The sequence below is a fragment of the Strix uralensis genome, chromosome 3 (assembly GCF_047716275.1).
Source record: "Strix uralensis isolate ZFMK-TIS-50842 chromosome 3, bStrUra1, whole genome shotgun sequence".
In the NCBI taxonomy this organism is placed as follows: Eukaryota; Metazoa; Chordata; class Aves; order Strigiformes; family Strigidae; genus Strix; species Strix uralensis.
Window position 1 is genome coordinate 41275893 of NC_133974.1, and position 19788 is coordinate 41295680.

Consider the following 19788-nt stretch of genomic DNA (forward strand, 5'->3'; position numbering starts at 1 on the left):
GCAGGGACCTTTCTACAGCATTTAGTGGGCTTTGCATTGGGCGTGTGGGACCACACATTGTAAGTGTTTTTTAAACCCTTCCTTTCAGCTGTGGACGAGCAGCGATGGGAGCACTTTAGTGTGCCCCACAGGCAGCAGCGTGGCTGAGCTTGCCCTCCCTGAACAGCTTTTGTGCATCCCTGTTGGACCACTTCATCATTCCCCTCTGACACGCATAACTCTGCCCCCCACTCACACTGGCCAAAACTAGACTAACTTTTTGTTTGTCTCAGGTCTTTGATTACATTTACAAACTGCCAATAACTATTTAGGTCATCATTGCTGCTAGCAGCACTATTTTAGTTTGTATTCCTTGCTTCTGCTCTTTTGTGTTTTGTTTTTCTGAAGTATATGGGTTTGTCTTAATGTGACATCTCTGTGCAAACATATGCATCTGAGGAAGGCAAAAGAGATTTATTGCATTTTGGCTAATACAGAGGAAAGGGGAAATTGCCTACATAATGAAACAGGAGATTCAGTTTTAACTATGTCATTTCTCTCTTGTCTCCATAGTACTGAATACACAAATATAAAACATATAATCTACCTCCTCCTTCAAACATATCAACGTACAATTAAAACCCACAAAGCTTGACAACCTGTTGTCAAGTTGTTTAAGCAGTTGTTTCAGAATCTGACAGACAAACTTATAAACAAAACGTAGAGCACCAGATTGTGGGATGAGGCAGCATCATCACGTGGCTTCCTCAGTTATCTCAAAATTTGGAAAACAAAAAAGTAGAGGAATACTTTTTCTCCTTGAATAAATAACAGTTTAATTACATTATAGAAATAAAATATGATATGGTAGGAATACACTGGAAATCTTACAGAAATACTATTCTGCTACTGGTAGGTAAATGGTCAAAGCTACTTTTCATGACAATCCGAACAGTACTTGTGTACAAACTATCATACAGGTTGCTAATGAAAAATATTGCAGCAGTTGCAAGGATGTTACCAGCTCAAACAAACATCTAATGATACAATATTCTTCTAAGAGGAAGTAATAATGTTAGATTTACAGACAATAAAGAGTTATGTTCTCCACTTTGAAACACTGGAAATAAAAAGCTCAGGTAATCCAATTTCTTTACCTCGTATTATCACAAGGAAAGATTTTCCTTCCACTATGAAACAGCATCCCAAGAGACCCTGTAAACAGTTTATTCAAAGGTAGTATTTGAGATGTCACAGCAACTTCAACAATTATCCTAGTCTACAATTACAGACTTTTTAGGCCACTGCTTGTACAGATGACTTTTTTATTTTTCACTTATTTACATACATTCAGCCCGATAACAGCAGGTAAAATGCGTTGTCTATCTCACAATAGACACACTAAAATTTTCATTGAAAGGCCAGTGCAAGAAGATGTGGATAGTGACTGCACAGCATCGAGAAAATTATATTATACAAATATACAATTAGACTGTTGAGAATCTTAACTCTGCACACATGTGACACAGATGGTTTTCTTGGTAGATACGCTACACTTGGAGTTGGTACGTATACATAACTGCAACTATCATTGGTTGGTTGATGATGATGGTGTGGGTGACGGTAGAACACAGTATTGTTTGGCTGTGCTATCACTAAGTGAAGGTAGGCAACTGCAAATTAGGAATACCTAAAGCTGAAGTTTAAGTACAGTTTATCTTGGAACGGCAGCAGATTTTTCTAGTGAAAGATAAGTTCTACTTAGTGTGCAACATGTAGGGAAATTGTTGCCACCTCTTTAATAAATGGTTCTAAGTGAACCGACACAGTTCCCAGAGCTTTAGAAAAACTCATTATGCAAATGAAGATACTGATGATAGACAGTAACATTTCACAGGATGCTATTTCTTATTATATCAGTAAGCACCAAGTTAAGTGCCAAGACAGCCCCATTGTCCCATGATTTATCATGTAAAATTTAGAACTCGAATGCACAACGAAAGTCCACAAAGTTTGCATTTAGTTCACAAGAAGACAGTTTCAAAAATGGCTCTTAAAATACCTTTACATTTCAAACGGAATTTCCCCGCCTCCTCCAAGGGGACAACTTTAGGATGGACTAGACCTAGATATGAAAAACATCTTTCAGAAGGAGGACTTGCACATCCTCTGGGAATCCTCTGCAATCTGCCAGTTTCGGCTGACTGACGTGACCCCCTCGAGAGCATGGTGCCCTGTCCTACCGCCCAGGTAATGCTGCAGGGGAGGGGGCGTGGAGGAGGAAAGTACTCCTGTGTCTTCCAGCTGCTGCTCAGCACCTCACCTGATGAGATCTTTAAAATGTGTTCCCTGGCCTGAACTTGGAGCCACTTATGCCTCCACAGCACCACTGGCTGAAATTGTCTGGGCCCTTTGCATTACTGGCTGCTCTGGCCTGTACTGAGGTGCGAGAAATGCCATGGGGACACCACGGCAGCCAGAGACCCCGGGCTGTCGCACCCCTCTCTCTCCCTACGTAACACTGAGGACAGGCAGCAGGGCAGCATGGATTTGGCTCCACTCACTTGGTGCCATGGAGGGAGTCACCCCTCTTGCGGCAAGCATCAGGCAACTAACGGGCTAAGCTGCCTTTGCAGCTATTTTGGCAGAAATCTGCCAGAAGAAGGGTGAGGAAATGGTCCAAAAAAGCAAGGCAGCAGAGAATAGGACCCCAGACCTTCCAATTCAGCATGGAATTACAGAATATCCATGTCTGAAAGACTATTCAGTAACATGCTCCTTGTGAAAGTCCCAGGCTGCAGAAAAAATTACACCCCGGAACAGACTCACCATTTTCCTTCAATAACTTTCCTCGAAGCTGATAGTGTCAAACCATGTCATCTGTATCCTGCATTCACAGTGAGACTCACCTCATTTCAAGGAATCAGATTTGAATACTGACAACCTTAAAACAATTTATCATTTACTTCCGGCTTTCTCAGTTTTCAGGAACACCATCGACAGCCACTGCAGTTGTCAGTGCAGGCTCATGCCACGCTCGGCCTCGTTTCCCCTTATTCTCAAGTGCAACTGCAAGGTTGCTTTCTCTAGCACATAAAAACACATCTCAGAGTGGATTGGGATGTTCTTAATACGGTACTTTCATCAGTAATCAGTTGGAAGAACTCAATTTTAGAAACAGAATTCGTGTGCAAAGCGTGCAACAAGAAAAACAGTTTACATTTGGTCATAGTGTCCTATCTTAGTTATGCTACCATAACTCACACTGATTAGTATACTTACACACACACACGCACACACACACACCTACACACACATAGATATTTATTTATATACACGCTCACACAATAAGAAAATGTCTGACAATACTTCCTTCTCTTTTAGTGAAGACAGGAGTTTGGCATCTCAGGCTCTCAATCTGCTTAAACCTGAGATACAGGAATGCGACACACTTCAAGTATACATTGACTGCACAGTGATAACATCACACATTGAATCTGACACATGCTGTCTTCAGTGGTCCAGCACCAGCACGTGGCTTAAAACCAGTTGCCTGTTAAAGGAGCCAATATCCGGGACCTTCGCTTTTCAGTGTTCGTATTCATGCGACGCCCAAGGGCAGGGCGATAGTCTGTAAAACCATAAACGTCCTTCTGTATAAACGCAGTGGTATTTAAAAGTCTGAACCAGTGCATTCCTCTCTTACATTCCTCCTCTATTCCTTTGTTGCTGTTACTCTCATATGCATGTGAAAGTAAAAGGTAGTGGGGAAATAATTTTAGTAGAAGAACACAAAACCTCTCCTCTAAGTCCACAGAAGACCACTAAAAGTGTAAAATTTCCAAAATAGCTCATAGGAATTCTTCAAATACAGTTAAGTGTTTTCAATGGGGTTTACATATCACGTTTCACATTATTTCCACGGAAGTCTACCTTATCACTTTGTTTAATCAGACAAATATCAATAACACATAATAAAACAGCATACAATTCACGGGACACGACACGTTTTACAAAACCTCTAAAACTCAGCACTGCCGCTTTTGGAAAAAATGAAAAACTCCTATTACTTACAGACATGAAATACACTTCACATTGAAATGAACAGTATGATTACAAGGCTTTTTTTCTTATCTGATTATATTGGTTTAGGATGCATTAGTTTTCAATTAGGTTTCACAATTTTTCTTCACACCCCCAAAAGGAGCCTTTGCTAACCTGCTATTTTCTCTGTGCTCTTTCAGGAAAGTTACTATTATTCAGTAAACATTTTCTGAGAAAATTTTTTTGAAAATTTAGCTTGAATCCCTAATTGTAAAACCTGAAGAACTGGCTGATGGTGATGCTCTTAACACAATCATCGCTCAGCTTACAATGACAAACCAAAAAAATATTACAGGAGGGTACAAACACGTTAAGCCACGGGTTTGGTTTTCTCTGTTGTTGATTTTTTGTTTTTTGTTTTAAACTAACTCCTTTTCTGACAACGCTGAGAAGTCTCTGACTTACAACGCTTCAGCAGTCGTGTCTGTGGAGACAGACATTGTAACTTTGGCAATCTTAACTGTGCTCTTAATGCAGCTCTCGGCAGCCCTGTGCACGTTCCCTGCGTTGTTGGCATGTTTGTGCTGGCAGTCAGACTCCATGCTGTTATCGAGGGGCTGCGCAGTTCCTTCGCAGGTGGGGAACATGCTGCGGAAGGCGTGTCGCAAGTCCTTGCTCCTCAGAGCGTAGATGATGGGATTCACTGTTGAATTCAGCAAACAGAGCATGCTACAGAAGGCAAAGACAGTCTTGATGAGCTTGTTCATTTTCCCAAAGACATCGTACACCATGATGGCGAGGAGAGGGCCCCAGCATATGATTAAAACGACTAGAATAAGGACCAAGGTTTTGGCTAACCTGATGTCCATACGAGTTTGATCAGGCCTAGTGATCTGTACCTTACCATCCTCCGTAGACTGAATGATTATGCTTTTCTGTGTGCCCCGCTGAATCATGCGAACAGCGTGGCTGTGAGCCTTCCACAGTATGTACATGTAGGCATAGACAATGAACAGCAAGAGGACGCTGGTGACCCCGATCCAGAACATCAGGTATGTCTCGTCGATGAGAGGGAATATGTCCGAACAAACGGAATTGAGCTTTTTGCAGTTCCAGCCGAGCAGAGGAAGAACGGCTATTACAATAGCAATGGTCCACATCACACAAAACGCTACGACAGCCTTTGGTCGGGTAACAATCCTTTTGTAAGCTAGTGGCCTGTGTATAGATATGTACCGGTCTATTGCCGTGAGGAAAAGGCTACCTACAGAGGCGGTGAAGGAGGCTGTAACTCCACCCAGTTTGAACAAGAAGACGTTGGGGCTGTCCTTCCGGTGGAAAACATGGAAATCCACAAAACTGTAGACAAAAATCACGCTGCCCAGGAGGTCAGCCACAGCCAGGCTGCCGATGAAATGGTAGGAGGGTCTACACCGGAGGCTTCGAGAGTGGAGGATGACGCACAGGACAAGGAGGTTCTCTAGGACGGTGAAGGTGCCCAGGGTAAGCGACAGCACAGCGATGGCCAGCTGCTGGCTGGGGTTCAGGATCATAAAGCACTCCATATCCATGAAGTTCTCCCCACACTGTATGTTCTCCTCATTATCCTTAAACGTGGACAGGGACTTGTTGTAAAACTCTGTGATGTTGACCTGATCTGAGGGAATAATGCTCAACAGGGGATCATCTCCCGCAGTCATTTTTTCTTGGAAAGGATCACCCCTGAAGGAAGAGAGAGGGAACTTCTGGGGGTAGTATCCCAGCTTGGATGCCATGTCGCCTTTCATGTCTTCGTACTGGATATCGTTGGAGCCCACGTAAAGGAGATCTGTAGTGATTGTTCGGAAAGTTGTATCTGCGAGGCCATCTAGGATTGACTTCATAACCCCAGTCTTGTTGGTTTCAGAGAGACTTGGGGGATGGAAAAATGCATCAGAGGAAATCCTAGAAGGGGAAAAGATCAGACTTCATTAAGATAAACAGGGAGACAAACTCCACAAACAACTTAGTTGAACTGTGTCAAACAAAATCTACATTTCTCTTGTATTCAATGCAGGCAGGTCTAGCATTTGCCACCTGCAGGAATCAGGGTGAACCGAGCACTTAGAAAGGAATCCCCTGGATTTCACTAAAACTGAATTACACTAAGAAGTGACGTGAAAAACGCAGGCACAGGGAATTGAGTATTCCACAGGAATGTAATTTTCATTTCTCATCAAAACCTTCCAAGCTGCTCCACCAGAAAGATATTTTTCTCTAGACCTGAACTTGGCTTCTGATTACAAAGTGCGTTGGAAGACCAATATTCCTTGGGCTTGCTTCATTTAGATAATAGCAAGTGCCACTGCAGGAGCAGCATTAAATCATCACCTTCACTGCTTTTCTTTCAAAAGGCACCAAGGGTATTGAAAACCTGACAACACAGAGGGAACGGGTAAAGAGCCATGCACTCTTAAGTTCCACAGTTCAGCCAGTATCCTATATATTCACATTACCCTGTTACAGCAGTCTGAGGTCTACTAACATCATGAATTTGTTATTACAAATTTATTAGCAAGGTATTTACTCTACAAAGACAGGGATCTGGATATAGCTTCATTATTTGTTCCTTCTGCTACGTGAACCAAGGTAACTGGGATGTTTGGGCTATATGGGGGAGGTCAGTTGTTACCCAGCCCTGGTCACAGTTTCAGGAAAGTTGACCAGCACTGCTAAGTCAGTGAGTGCATCAGTGCGGAGTGGTCCACGTAGATCCGAAGCCTCAATCAGGGCAGTTCATGCTTGCCTAGAAAAACATAGCACCAGGTTTGGGTCAGAGTGTAGCTCTGGCCAAAACTCCAGGCAAAAGGGACCAGGAACCATTGCTTCTGTGAGAAACATGGAAAAGTAACTCGTCCCACTGGGACACCCTCAAAAATATTCTGTCCCCTCAGAAATGGGGAGCCTAGCAGAAGTCCCCAGGTAGCTGGTGGTCTCTGAGTCCCGCCATGCCCAGCCTTTGCTCATGGATGGTAATTAATTGCAGGGTGTAACTCCTGGTCAGGGTGCCCTTGGGAGAGCACCCTCATCAGCATCTGAGCATCTTAAATGCATCAACATGTAAGACAAGTCTTACAGCTCTTCTTATGCTGTGCTCCTTTATGTAACTTCATCCATATAACATGCCTTGAATATGCATTGAACATCTGCTTTAGGGCCCCCTTCCACTGCCAGAGTGGCTGAGAGTGGTCTGAATGTAAATAAGAGCCAGAATCATTGCTTTGGTGTGCTATGGGTATTCTGCATCTGCTGTGGGACATCTTGATGATTACATCAGCAACAGGAGCAAAACCAAGCTTCTTCATGCTTTTAGAATGGAGGAAATTGTTTGTGACACTCAGGAAATCCCAGATGCCATATAAAGGCTTGTACTGACTTAACCTGCTCACTTTACACAGCTGACAATAAACGGCCAGAAAGGCCACAAGAGATTATCTGCCAAAACCCAGAGTACTGATCACCTCAATTCCTAAAGAGGAGACCTGAACAGTAGGTACCACAGCTGTTTTCCCATGAAAACTAAAACAAAGAAGGATTCCTCTCTACAACAGACCAATACTTAAAAACAGAAGAAATCATGAGCATTTCCAAAAGAAGCAGAGATCATTTGGCTGATATTTATACTGCACTTACACATAGCATCTGAACACTCAAGACTTTTTCCATAGTTCTTTAAAGTTTTGCACTTGACACAGCAGGCCTTGGCACTGAGTATTAAAGGGAATATATGAACTTAGACCTCCAGAAGACAGTGCAGCTCCAGTGCTGCAAACAAGGATGAGTATAAACAAACCTTACCAGGACAGTCTAACACACAACACATACTGGCTGTGTCCGCTTTTGCAGACATTGTTTGCTCAGCAAATAACAACATAATTATTGAACAAACAGACAATATTAAGGAATTTAATTTTGAGGGTGTGAGCAGTGAGGGAGGGAAATGTCACTGAAGTACACATTAAAAATGAACAGCAATAATCTAATACGTAAGATACTTTTTTTCCAGAAGGTGCTTTACAGCCGTTCCTAGTAAAATTTGCAGATGTTGCATGTTGCAAAGATGATCCTGCTGACAACTGGCAAATCTTCTTTGGGTGAAGTCTGGCAACTTTAAATTTGGCATTATAACACCAGCTTAAAACCAGAAGTGAAGAATGTGTTAATCATTTGAAAACTACCCAAAAGAACCCTAAATACATCAAGTAGTTCTATAAACATGTAAAGATTGCTGGGGTATTCTGTTATTCCAGCTTATTTCTGACAGAAGAAAGACAACCATTTTAATGACTAAAGCCCCATGTTGAGAAGATTATGTTTGAGTAAAGCTTCAAAAATTGTATGCAACTGCGTACTTCTGCTAGACAGACAAACAAATTGTTATGAGGTAGCTGGTCCCTGCTGGAATCATGTTAAGTATAGACTTCCTCAGCATAAGGTGCAAGTCACCGTGCAACCCCTACCTTTGTTTGAAATACAAATGAAAGAACACAAATTCCTGCGTGCTCTTTTGAAGGTGGCAGTCAGTTATGTGACAATATCACTATGCATGCATATGCTATGCTAACAACATGGTTAATGGGATCAGGAGAGGAAAGTCTTACCCTGAATTTCAATGATTTTTTTCCCTCTGTATTTTTACATTGAGATTATTACAGTAATTTCCACCTTATTGTCTCTGCAAAGAGAGTTTTCTTTGAGAGTACTTGGGAGTTCATTAGTGGTGTAGTTTAGGCTTTGGGGGATGCAGCTGACATTAATCTTGTTTTTGTTTGCTGCTGGGAATATCATAATTGGAAATTTCTAGCAGTTTGTGTGCATGCACCTATTCAAGTAGCAGTTGATTTTTATTAAAGTTGCAGTAAAACAGCCATTCGCTTGATCTGAAATTGCACTTTACTGGAATTTTGTTTATTTTAATTTAGATACTAGCTTGTCCCAGTATAAGCTACAATACTGAAACACACTGAAGTCACCAGTGAGGTTTTTCATGGCTGTCTAGTGAAAACAAGGCTGGACCTTTGGCACTGCGGTTATCAGGAGAGTCCAGGTCCCAGTCTGAGACATTGCATGATTTGACATAGACTGAAAAGCCAATGACAGAAACAGTGGTCTGGTTCTTGGTCTTTTTGTTCACTCAGGTGCACGTGCCAGTCCCACACAAATTTTGGCTCTGAGCTCTTCTGTCCAAGCCTCAAGTGGTGAGCAGGCACTGCCCATTCAAATGGGACACCCCATGCCACACTGCTCTTTGCAGTTGGCTTCAACACAACCCAAACCCATACTGCCCAAGACTCATGACCATCTCTACATGAAATACCCTGAGAGCCTCAGTGGCTTCTCACAGGCTCCCTAGAGGACAAGGGTCCCCTGCAGAGATCCCTCCTCTCTGGATGGGTCTGGGGTGACAGCTGTGTGCCACAGCAAGGTCCCCTCAGGGACAGGGCAGCAGCGAGGGAGAGCCTCCCTGCCCTCCTGGAATCCATTTTTCCAACAGAGCCTTTAAGTCTTCAAAGCTCTCAGCTTTGTCCCTTCCTTAAAGGAGCTCTACTACCTCACTCATTTTAAAACAGCTTTAAAAAAACTGAAACATTGACTAAAGATGAGGAAGAGCCCGCACTGATGCCAGCACTCAAAATCTTTGATATATTTCCATAACTGCATGCAGCAATTCACAGTAAGTAATGAACTATGATTACGGCTAAGGATTAAACAATAGATAAAAATCTCAAGAATCTTTTATCTTGAAGATGAAAACCAAAAAAACCTATAGCTGAACACCATTTCAGACTTTTCTCCCATCAACTGGGGGCTGGCTGTTGATGGGCACTCCCAGACCAGCTGTGCAAAGTGACTGCCACTAGATGGAGTGGCTTTTACAAACACACCACATAGCTCTCTGCAGAGACCTGGATTTAACTTCTTCTAGCCCTTCTTTCCAGCCAGCTTTACCGAGGTTCAAACACATGAGGTGTTAAACATCAGCTGAAGGTTGAAGACACAACTTAGTGAGGCTTTGCCCTCAAAGTGAAAGAATTAGTGAAGAGTTGAGGGGCAAGTCTTACTACTGCCCTCCACTGTGTGGTTCCATATAGCCTTTAGAGAAGCTTGGATGCTATCAGAATATAAAGACCCCTTAGGTAAAATATAAAATATACAATACGTAAAAGACTGGCAACTCATCACGGGCAACAGGGAGAATTAGACCTCCCCTGGATTTCTTGTTGGTCCACGGGACCAGTTCACTCAGGGAACAAGAACGTGACTTCATTAAAATGCTATTACCTATCTTCTCCTGCTGTTCTCGGGGGGAGGGAAGGCTGGAAAGTTTTTAACATCTAAAAAAAAGGCTGAATTTATTATAATTTTCAAACCAGGATGACTGATAGAGCGATTTTAATAGCCTGAATAGAAACAGTGAATATTTGCATTTTTCCTCGGAAAGTAATTATGAGCAATACAATGATGCTACTGATAACTGCAAAAATGTTGACGTGGCAAGAAAAGGAATTAAATCAAGAAAGGGAAATCCGCAGTCAAACACTTCTAGCTTTTATTTTAGAAAATATTTTGATCTCCATGTCTATGCATTTCTTCTGATACCCACAGCCAGTTAAGAACAGGCTAAAGTAGGTATAATTGAAACATAGTTTTTGAATGCACAAAAATATGCAAATGCATTCTCCTCGCTTACATGTTATAAGCCTTGTAAGTCCATCAGAGAAGGGCTTTATCTTCTGTTAAGTTTGCATAGTGCCTAGTACACTGGGTCCAAAAGTACTACCGTAGGACAAACAGCAGTAATTTATACTTGTGTGTAGTCAGCAGAAAAAGTGTGAGAGAAATGAGATCTACCATAGTAACTGTTGGCCTCCAGGAATTAGAACTGTCCTATAAAATGAAAATTTATATGGCTAATAATTACCTTATCCCATATGGTGACGAACAATACTGCTTCGAGGACAGAACAAGGTTTCTAACCCTTGGAGAAAGAAATGCGCAGTCTGAGAAATGGCACTCTAAGACTCAGTAACACCAAGGAAGGAAAAAACACACGTTGACAAGAATGCGAAAGCAATGTTACCCCTATCCTATTTACTGTTTTACTACTCCATCTCCAACACTGTGCTACTCCTAGGATATAAATGGCAAATATGCTGTCACTCCTAATTCAGGAAAACTTGAATTCACTTCAGTAGGAATTTTCTCTGCGTGAGGGATTGGGAAGAACAGACACTAGGAGAGGAGCAAATGAGGGATGCTATCTTCTAGTTACAGCGGGGCACTATTGGCTATGGGGTAAACTAGGACATGCAAGTACTGAACCAAATTCTGTTCTTATGTAATGTAATGATATCTTTGGCAAGTTGAACCTTAATTAGCAAGAAAGCACAGCTACATCGTTATTTATGTTAATTAACATACCGTTTGCACACTAGCAGGATAGGGGCTGGATTGTTCTAATTTGGGGGCAAACTGCCCCTACGTGACACCCCCCAGCATCCAGCAGCTGACAATCTGAATGACAGAAACAAAACAAGGGGGAAAACAGCATTAATCAGTGAGAGACAATGTTTTTTAAAAAAATAACATTATTTCCTTCCTCCAAAGTTTTATTGGTGAGATACATGTATCAGTTTTAGCACAGGTGACTTGCACAGAGAAAAAGAGGCTGTGCCTTGCCTCCCAAACAGCCAGGGCGTACACGTGTGGCTAAGATCAGAGAGGTTCAAAAGAAGGTTGAAGTCCTGCTTGGTTTGGTGCAGGCGAAGGACCCGAACTTTGCTCTCCTGCGAGCCAGATGAGCGTGCTGGCAGCCTCCCCGTTCTGCAGCCCGTCTCTAAACTGATTGAGTTGTTCCACATTGGATCAAGAGTTAAATATCCAGAAATAAAGGCACTAACTGACATTCCAGCAGGCAGGGTACATGCCTGGTGAGAGGCTTAGCCTGAAGCCCCTTCTCTGAATTAAGCAAACCAAGGATGTGTCTCCCACATCCCATCCAGCCACAGGGGGAAGAGCAAGGACAGTTGCCCCATCTGCTTGTGAAAAAACCCCAAAGCTCCGGAGTTTATTCAAAACCCCTCAGCTTGTGAAATACAACACCCTACACACACATTTCCTACTAAGTCAGAGACAAGATGAAGTACTGAAGTCACAAACCAGCAAGGGCCATCAGGGTCACGTTAACGGTAAACTACAGCTACTTGGTCTGCCCAGCTTTTGGGAGAAAGGAAGGAAGGCAGAGATAGCTATCTTAAAACAACATGGGATTTTAAGATTTTTCACAGTTTACTTTATATGTCTTAATTTCATCTAAAGACAGAATTTTGGGAGAGGATGAAGAGGCTTGCTGAAGTGCGAAAAGCTCAGATGAAGGGGAAACAGTGAAGCAAGAGTGACGTGGTATTTGCTTAAAACCAGCTCCAGTTTAGGGACCCATTTCCCAGTAAAGCAGAATGAACAGGTAATACGAAAAGTTTGATACAATGCTATGGTATTTACATCTTAAAGAAAATGGAAGAGAACTCATTAAGCTGGTCAATTTTGAACTCTCAAACTTGTTCGCAAAACGGTTTATCTTGGATTTCAACATTCCGACAGAAATTGCTTCATTTACAGCCTCTTTTCTAGCCATTCTGTAATGCCAAAAGGTGCAGGTGCTTATTACTGCTGAGCAGAATTGACATAAATGTTAAATGGAGACAGAGAAGCCCAGCCAGGTGCAAAAGAGATGGGGGCTGAACACTCAGTCTCCTGGAAGTACCTAGAAGAGACAGCAGCTTAGCCCACAATGTGTGTAGTTGAAGGGAGAGAAGACATTTGAAAGAGCAGAGCAGGACATAAAAGACCCAGGCTCCACTGGATACTAAATGCTAAAGGTCCCCAGAAGAATGTAACATCTAGAGGATGAAACCGGGGGAAAAACACATTTATTAAGGGGTGGGGGGAAAGAAAACAGCTTCCATGTAAAGGCCAAAGCAGAACAAAAAAGGTCAAGAATTTGTTGCAGCAGAAAATACGAGTAAACTTTATTGAAAGAGTAAGGATTAGAGACAGAAAGGTAGCAAAAACATCAGGCTCCAGGGAGAACTCTCATAAACTGCACAGAGTGCATGTCTGCCTCGTACTCCCCCTGCAACAAACTGTGGCCATAACAAGTTTTAATCAAAGACTTTGTGAGATAGCAAGGAGATGCTGAGAGCAAAGGTAATGCAGGTTAAGTGATTGGTGTGAAGGGGATTGGGAGGAGAGAGAACTGCAGGGAACAGGACATCTCCAGGTGAGATGGGAGCAAACCAGGGAAAGGTAAGAGAGGAAGATCCAAGTGGAAGGAGCCCCTGGGAGGCAGGGATGAAGATTTTAGGGGAACAGAAGAATTGCCTTTGTGATCAGCTTGGGGAAAGCAGATCAGGTGAAGGAGAAAACTCACGAGAGAAAACCTCCCTCCTCTTCTGAGCTATGCAAACTTCAGAGACATCTCCGTAAGATGAAGGATATAGCTAGTGGGATTTTCAGATCTCACCATAAAGAAAGAACAGACCCACTGCTCTGCACGCAATGACTTGCTCTTTTGAAAGTCCATTTCAGATCTGTATTCAAACAGCAAAGGAAGATGCAAAGGGCTCTGAGAAGCCATCCTTGGTAAGGTCACAGAAAAGGACAGCACTGTATGCACTGACACATGGGACCGAGCTGGGGACGCTTGGGAGAGATCAGCTGAGCAAATCTGGCCAGGGACATTAATAAAAATCAAACTGCTCAAGGAAAATGAAGTACAGCATATGGACCCCAGAGGTGGAAAGGAAGAGAGAGTGCTCAAATGGAACCACTGAGTGACCCATAGAGCAGATAAACACACCAAAAGGGGAAAAGGGAAGAGGGGTTTACAGGCAATGACAGAAAGTTAGTGCACAGAAGGTCAGCACACATTGCAAAGCAACATCCCTTCTACCTCAGTCCTCTGGAGTCTACTTCTCCTGAAAATTGTGTTGGCAGTGCTCAAAAGCTAGGACAGGAAGGGTTTTGGAAAATGCGATGTCCCACGCCATCAGCATCAGTGAAGGACGAAAATATGCACTCCAATTAAAAAATGTAAAACATTCTTTCATTTCTGGAGCTGTCTGGCCTTTCATAAAATTTAAATAAGCTCAGATAACTCTCTTCATTGCTACATTCAGAATATAATGATATTCAAATATACTGCCTTCACACACACAAACAACTTGTGAAATTATTTGCCAGCATATTAAGCCACTACACCAGATTGCTTGGCAATGGTGCATGTCTTCAAAATATGCAGATGCTTTTCTTTTTTAAAAAAAGGAGAGAGGGAGAGAAGAGGAGAAGTGAGAAAGAATTACAGTAGAATATGATATCCAAGTAGCCAGAACAACAAATTGTGGAGACAATCCAGCCAATATTACATCAGATTTGGAGAAATAGTTAAAAGATACTGAGGGATGAGTTATGACTTTTTATTTGTGTGTGTGTGCATATCTATATATATATTACTATGCATAAACTTACAGATAGACATACACAAACATATACACATGCCTAGAGGAACAACTAAAGTCTCACAAACGCTGCAGTAGTGTTTGTCATGTGTAAACTTAAATTCCCAGTGCCAGAGGACAAGCAGACAAGCTAGAAGTGTAGATACAAAAAAATATAGGCGAGATGACTGATTTTGAATTCCCTTGTACACAGCCTTCCTGGGGAAAAGCAAGAATCTAAACTGAGTACATCTGTCACTGAGATCCTGTAAAAATTATTTTGCATGTCTACATACGTATAGGTACCTAGATACACACTCCAAACCTATGCCACCTAATTTTCCAGGCACATGCATGGTCTGGACTCCAGTACTGCATTGTTTAAAACAGAGGCAGAACTGACTAAAACCAGTGCTTTCTGAGAGGATGTTTCACATATTCACCACAACGGGAAGGTGGGAGCCCCCTAAGCCCCTAAGCACAAACTTTGAAAGATTTCCTAAAATGCAGAAATATAAAAATTACTCCAGTGAAGGCTGAAAGGGAACTGACAGTATCCCCTATGGAACTGCTCCTGCTCAGTACCTTGTAGTGAGTAAGCACGCCTTTCTTAAGAATATACAACTGCCATAAAACAGCTTAATACAGGATGAGGTACTATTTGAGGCCATCTAGCCTTGATCTACACAAACAAGACAACATCTGAAACGTATAAAACATCCAGTTTCACCAAGTCCAGACAAAGTATAAGGAGTGAATCATACTAACACACAGAGTAGTGAAATACCTATTTTATCTGTAATTTGGGTGTGGGTAGCTTGATCAAAAAAAGATGTTCCTACTGAAGAGAGGCAGAACCGGGCTTGGTGTGTGCATCACCATAATGCCCCTGCATGAGGCACAAATGGCAGAATAAAATGTGCTCCAACCTTATGTTGCAAACCCAATCATTTTTCATAGGCAACAATAGCACCTTCGGGAAAAAGAAAAAAAAAAAAAGTTCTTTCTAACAAGAAATTGATTTATAAGTCATTATAACCATTTCAAAAGGACAGGTCGTGGCTGGTTTCAGCAATCATTAACAAAGCCACGCACTTTCAAAGAGCCTGAGTTCTGGCAGGGAAATTCTTATCCCACCGACAACGATCGGATGTGCACTTTTTGCAACAGTACATGTCAGTTTAGAAATGGAGACGTAAAGAGCAGTACTGAGAAGACAGGTTGTCACATTTTTAACTTTGCATTAATAACAAATGTTGTTGCTGTCTATCCTGGCACGTTTGCAAGCTTGCTTTTAAGTATGAGGGGCTGGCATGCATTTCCACTATAGACAGGAAAACAAGAGCAGCCTTGTTATGATTAAAAGGGTCTATTTCCCTCTGCCTTCTGTCTTCTGTGTCCATCTGCACAGCTGCTTTGAACTTGGCCAAACCCCAGTGTTAGGGTCGCCCATAGTACATATTTTAAATCAGCAGCAAAGTGTGTGAATTTGCTGCTAGAGAAGAGAAAACTCTCCAGTTTCTCACTTAAATGGTCGATGAATGGTTTTGCAGAGCATTCATCATTTTACATAGCCTAAACTATTTGGGAAATTGCAGCAAAACATATCTAAAATCATTTACTGTTTCAGGAGACTCAGATAAAGCCAATATAGACATCTGCAAAGAAATGAAGAGCAACTACCGTTGAGAAAAATGAATTCTGCAGATGCCTAGGTAGCCGACAGCATGACTAGAGAGAGGTCACAAAGTTTGCATCGGATAAACTACAGAAATTTCTCTTAAAATGTGCAGAAGTAGAGAAACTAGGTGAATGGAAGATAGTACACGAGACCTGCAGAACCAGGAATGGCAATGTATTTGTAAAATTACTGGGCAATACTAAGTGAATATATCGGTTTGGGTTCTTTCTTGCCTCTTAATCTCCTCACCTACCTCTACTCAATAGAAAGGAAAGCCATCCCAGCTCTCCCTCTCTAGCGCATAACACTTTCAGCATGAAAATTCCCAGCGGGATGACAGTCTGCAAGCATTTTGGGACAGCCACATTAAAGGCTGAAAGTCAGAAATTACTTAAACAAAATAAAAAAGTTACTTCATGTCTAAACTTCGGTTGCCCAATCAGAAACCTGTGAACAGAGAAAGGGAAAGAAAGACTTGCATTGGCTAAGACCTGTCATTCCTTCAGCAGAGCATGAAAGCCCTTAATGGGGTCCTTTATGCAACTGAGCTAACATAATTCACCGAAGAACAACAGCCAGGATCAAAGGCGCCCACCAGCTCATCCTCACCATATTATAACCTGCTTCTACCTTCACCTTTAGTTTTAAAGGTATTTTGCTTTGATTACTGTGGGTTTAGGTGTTATTGAATGGTCGACGATGTAAATTCACAGCAAATAGTCAATTTCTTTACCTACCCAACTTTCCCCCCCCCCCCCGGCAATAGATGCCTGCTGGCTCAAACAGTTATTGCTTTTATCAATTCTGCTTTAAAATGTTTTTATTCAAATGGTTCTGCCTCTCATTCCAAAAACCAACAGATAATAAAGCAAAGCTGTTCCTGGTTGCTACAAAACTAATTTTAACCTCAAGCAAATCAGGAATTACACATTCATCTTCTAAACTGTTTAAAGATGTTACGTTCATTTCTTTTACGGCTGATTTAATAAACTGCCTGCATAATAAATATTCCTACAATAGTCACAAGGTTTTTCTCCTTTCTTGAGAAGGGAAAACCAGTGCTGACAGTTGATATGAGGTGTAATCCAAAAAGAATTAAGCACACCCAAGTAATTTTTGCAATGTTGCACATTTTGTTATTAAATATCGTATTAAATATCACTCTAATCCTTTGCATGATCTTGGTACATGTGAACGGCAATGCCACCCCCAGCAGAGAATGCTATATTCCTTTAAGAAAAGGTGAACAATAACAATGAAAACAAGATGATACATCTAAGGGGAAAAAAAAAAAAAAAGAAACATTACTACACCTTTAACAGGTTAAAAAAGCCAGACTATGTTTCTTTTTGAAAAAAAACCCAAACTTGCAGATACTCAAGAAGGAGTATTTTGCTATCTGGCTCTATGTTATATATGTCCCTTTATCTTCTGGAAGAAGAAAACATGTGCTGAAACTGTCAATATGATCATTTGCTGCCATACAGAAAATAACACTGATGATAATTTTAGAGAAAGAAGGAAAACTATGGACTTCATCTTCTGACACCATTTTACTTAATCAAACTGAAATCACAGTAACGAGCTCTCTCCTACCAAAGGCTTGGTACATACCTCATCCAGGGGTGTTCTCAATGGAGATTTGCAGACGTCTTTGAGACAAAAAGATGCCCATTTAAAATAAGCCCATTTGGTTACTCAGAATTATTTCTCAACAGCTGAAGATTTCACATGACAAACACTGCGTGAAGTTTAAAAAGCTCACTCTTTTTCGGCAGTTTTCCCCCCAGAGCTCCGAATTTCAGACAAAAACAAACCAACCAACCAAAAACCCTACCGGGATATTCTGAAGATGCTGGATGCCTAAGTGACATCTTCTAACGGAACATCATTGCGCACAAAATCACGAACCGCCTTTTATTTCGGTTACAGCCTCAACGGCAGAGTTTTGGGAGGAAAAGTGCACCGGCAAACCGGGCTGAACGCCACCCGCTGTACATCACCGGTGGGCTAGGGCGAGGGGAGAAACACCCCGATGTCAGATAGGGTCCTGCGGGAGCCCAGGAGGCTGCCGGCTCCGCGCACAGAAGAACAGACGCGTGTTAACCACAACGCCGCCAGCCCCCCGCACCCCCGCCCGCTGCCGGGCCCCCCTCGGCAGCCGGGGTCCCCCCGTCCTCCGGCCGGGCTCACGACAGCAAACCACGCACCCCGGGCCACCGGCTTTTCCCGGGTGGCCCCGGGGCACCCTCCAACTCTCCCCAGCCGCCCGAGGCGACGGCGGCGGCGGGGGGCCGTGCCCGGGGCAGGGGCGAGACCCGCGCTCCCCCCGGCGCAGGCGGCGCCGCGGCGACGGATCCCGGGGAAGGATGCGCGGATCCCGCAGGCAGCCGCCTCCCCTCCGGCCGCTCCGCCGTCGGGGCAGGCGGCGTCACCCCCCGGACACCCCTCACCCCCCACCCACGCCGCCAACAAACTTTGAGGGGGACGACAGCTCCCTGGCCCCCGGCCGGGGGGGCACCCGCCGCCCCCTCCCGCCCCCCAGCCCCGCGCTGTCCTTACCCTCCGCACGGCACCGGCCGCGTCCCCCGCCTGCTCCGGCCGCGCCGACCCCCGGCAGGGAGCGGGAGCGCCGCCCCGCCCGGGCACCCCGGCACTGGGGAGCGCCGAGGAGGCGGTGCCGGCGAGGGGAAGGAGGAGGTGGGAGACTTCTCCCCCCGGCTACCTCCCCTTCTTCCCTTCCCTCCCCTCGGCGCCTCCTCTCCGACCACCGCCGCCGCCCTCGCTCGCCCGGCTCAGGCGGCGCGCCGGGCTCCGCCGCCCCGCCGCCGCTCCATGTGCCACCCGTGCGCCCGGCCCCCCCCCACCCCAGGCCGCCGCCCCCGGCCGCCCTCCTCCTCCTCTGCCGCCTCCGCCGCCGCCTCCGCCCGCCGCCCGCCGCCGCCTCGGCGCGGGGAGGCAGCGCGGGAGCCGCCGGGCGCCCGGCGCGGCTCCGGCACACGCCGCCGCCGCCGCGTCCCCCCCCCGCCTTCCGCCCCTCTCCGGTCCCATTTATGAAGCCCGGCTCCCATCACGTGTCAGTGTGCCTTTTGTCCCGGCCCTGGCAGCGGCGGAGGCGCCCCGCACGCACGGGCAGCGCCAGGGGAGACGGGCGGCAGCGGCGGCCAAACTTCGCCCCGGGGGAGGGACACGGGGACACCGGGGGGAGACACCGCGGGGGCGGGCGGCGGCGAGCGGGCCCCGACCGCCCCGTCCGGCTCGGGCCGTGCCCCGCGCCCCCGCCCGCCGCTCGCCCCCCGGTGGGGCCGCGGGTGCCGGAGTCGCGATCGGCCCTGCGGTGCCGCCGCTCCGCCGCCGCGCCCCGCCGAGCGCGGGGGAGCCGGGCCGGGCCGGGGGAGGCGGCGCGCGGGGCCTCCAGCCAATGTGGAAGGCAGCGCCTCCTCCGGCCCGCGGGGGCGGACGGCGCCTCCCCGCCGGGGGGGCAGCGCTGCCCCGCCGCGGGGCTCGGCCCGGCCCGGCCGCCCGCCCTCTCCGCCCCGCCGCGGGCTG

General features: G+C 44.9%; 1 protein-coding gene across 5 annotated transcripts; it reads right to left on the reverse strand.

The window, feature by feature from the left end:
• Positions 1-434: 434 nt before the first annotated feature.
• CNR1 (cannabinoid receptor 1) lies at positions 435-19079 on the reverse strand. 5 transcript variants are annotated; one of them, XM_074862045.1, is made up of 4 exons: positions 17854-18372; positions 11485-11577; positions 10985-11041; positions 435-5967 (listed from the first exon to the last, which is right to left on the reverse strand). In XM_074862045.1, exon 4 carries the CDS (start codon positions 5904-5906, stop codon positions 4485-4487), a length of 1422 nt encoding a protein of 473 aa, XP_074718146.1. In that variant the 5' UTR covers positions 5907-5967; positions 10985-11041; positions 11485-11577; positions 17854-18372; the 3' UTR covers positions 435-4484. The 5 variants fall into 5 exon arrangements, with proteins under 5 accessions (XP_074718146.1, XP_074718145.1, XP_074718144.1 ...); XM_074862044.1 differs by lacking the exons at positions 10985-11041; positions 17854-18372 and adding an exon at positions 18802-19079; XM_074862043.1 differs by lacking the exon at positions 10985-11041 and having other exon boundaries at positions 17854-18371.
• Positions 19080-19788: the final 709 nt, after the last annotated feature.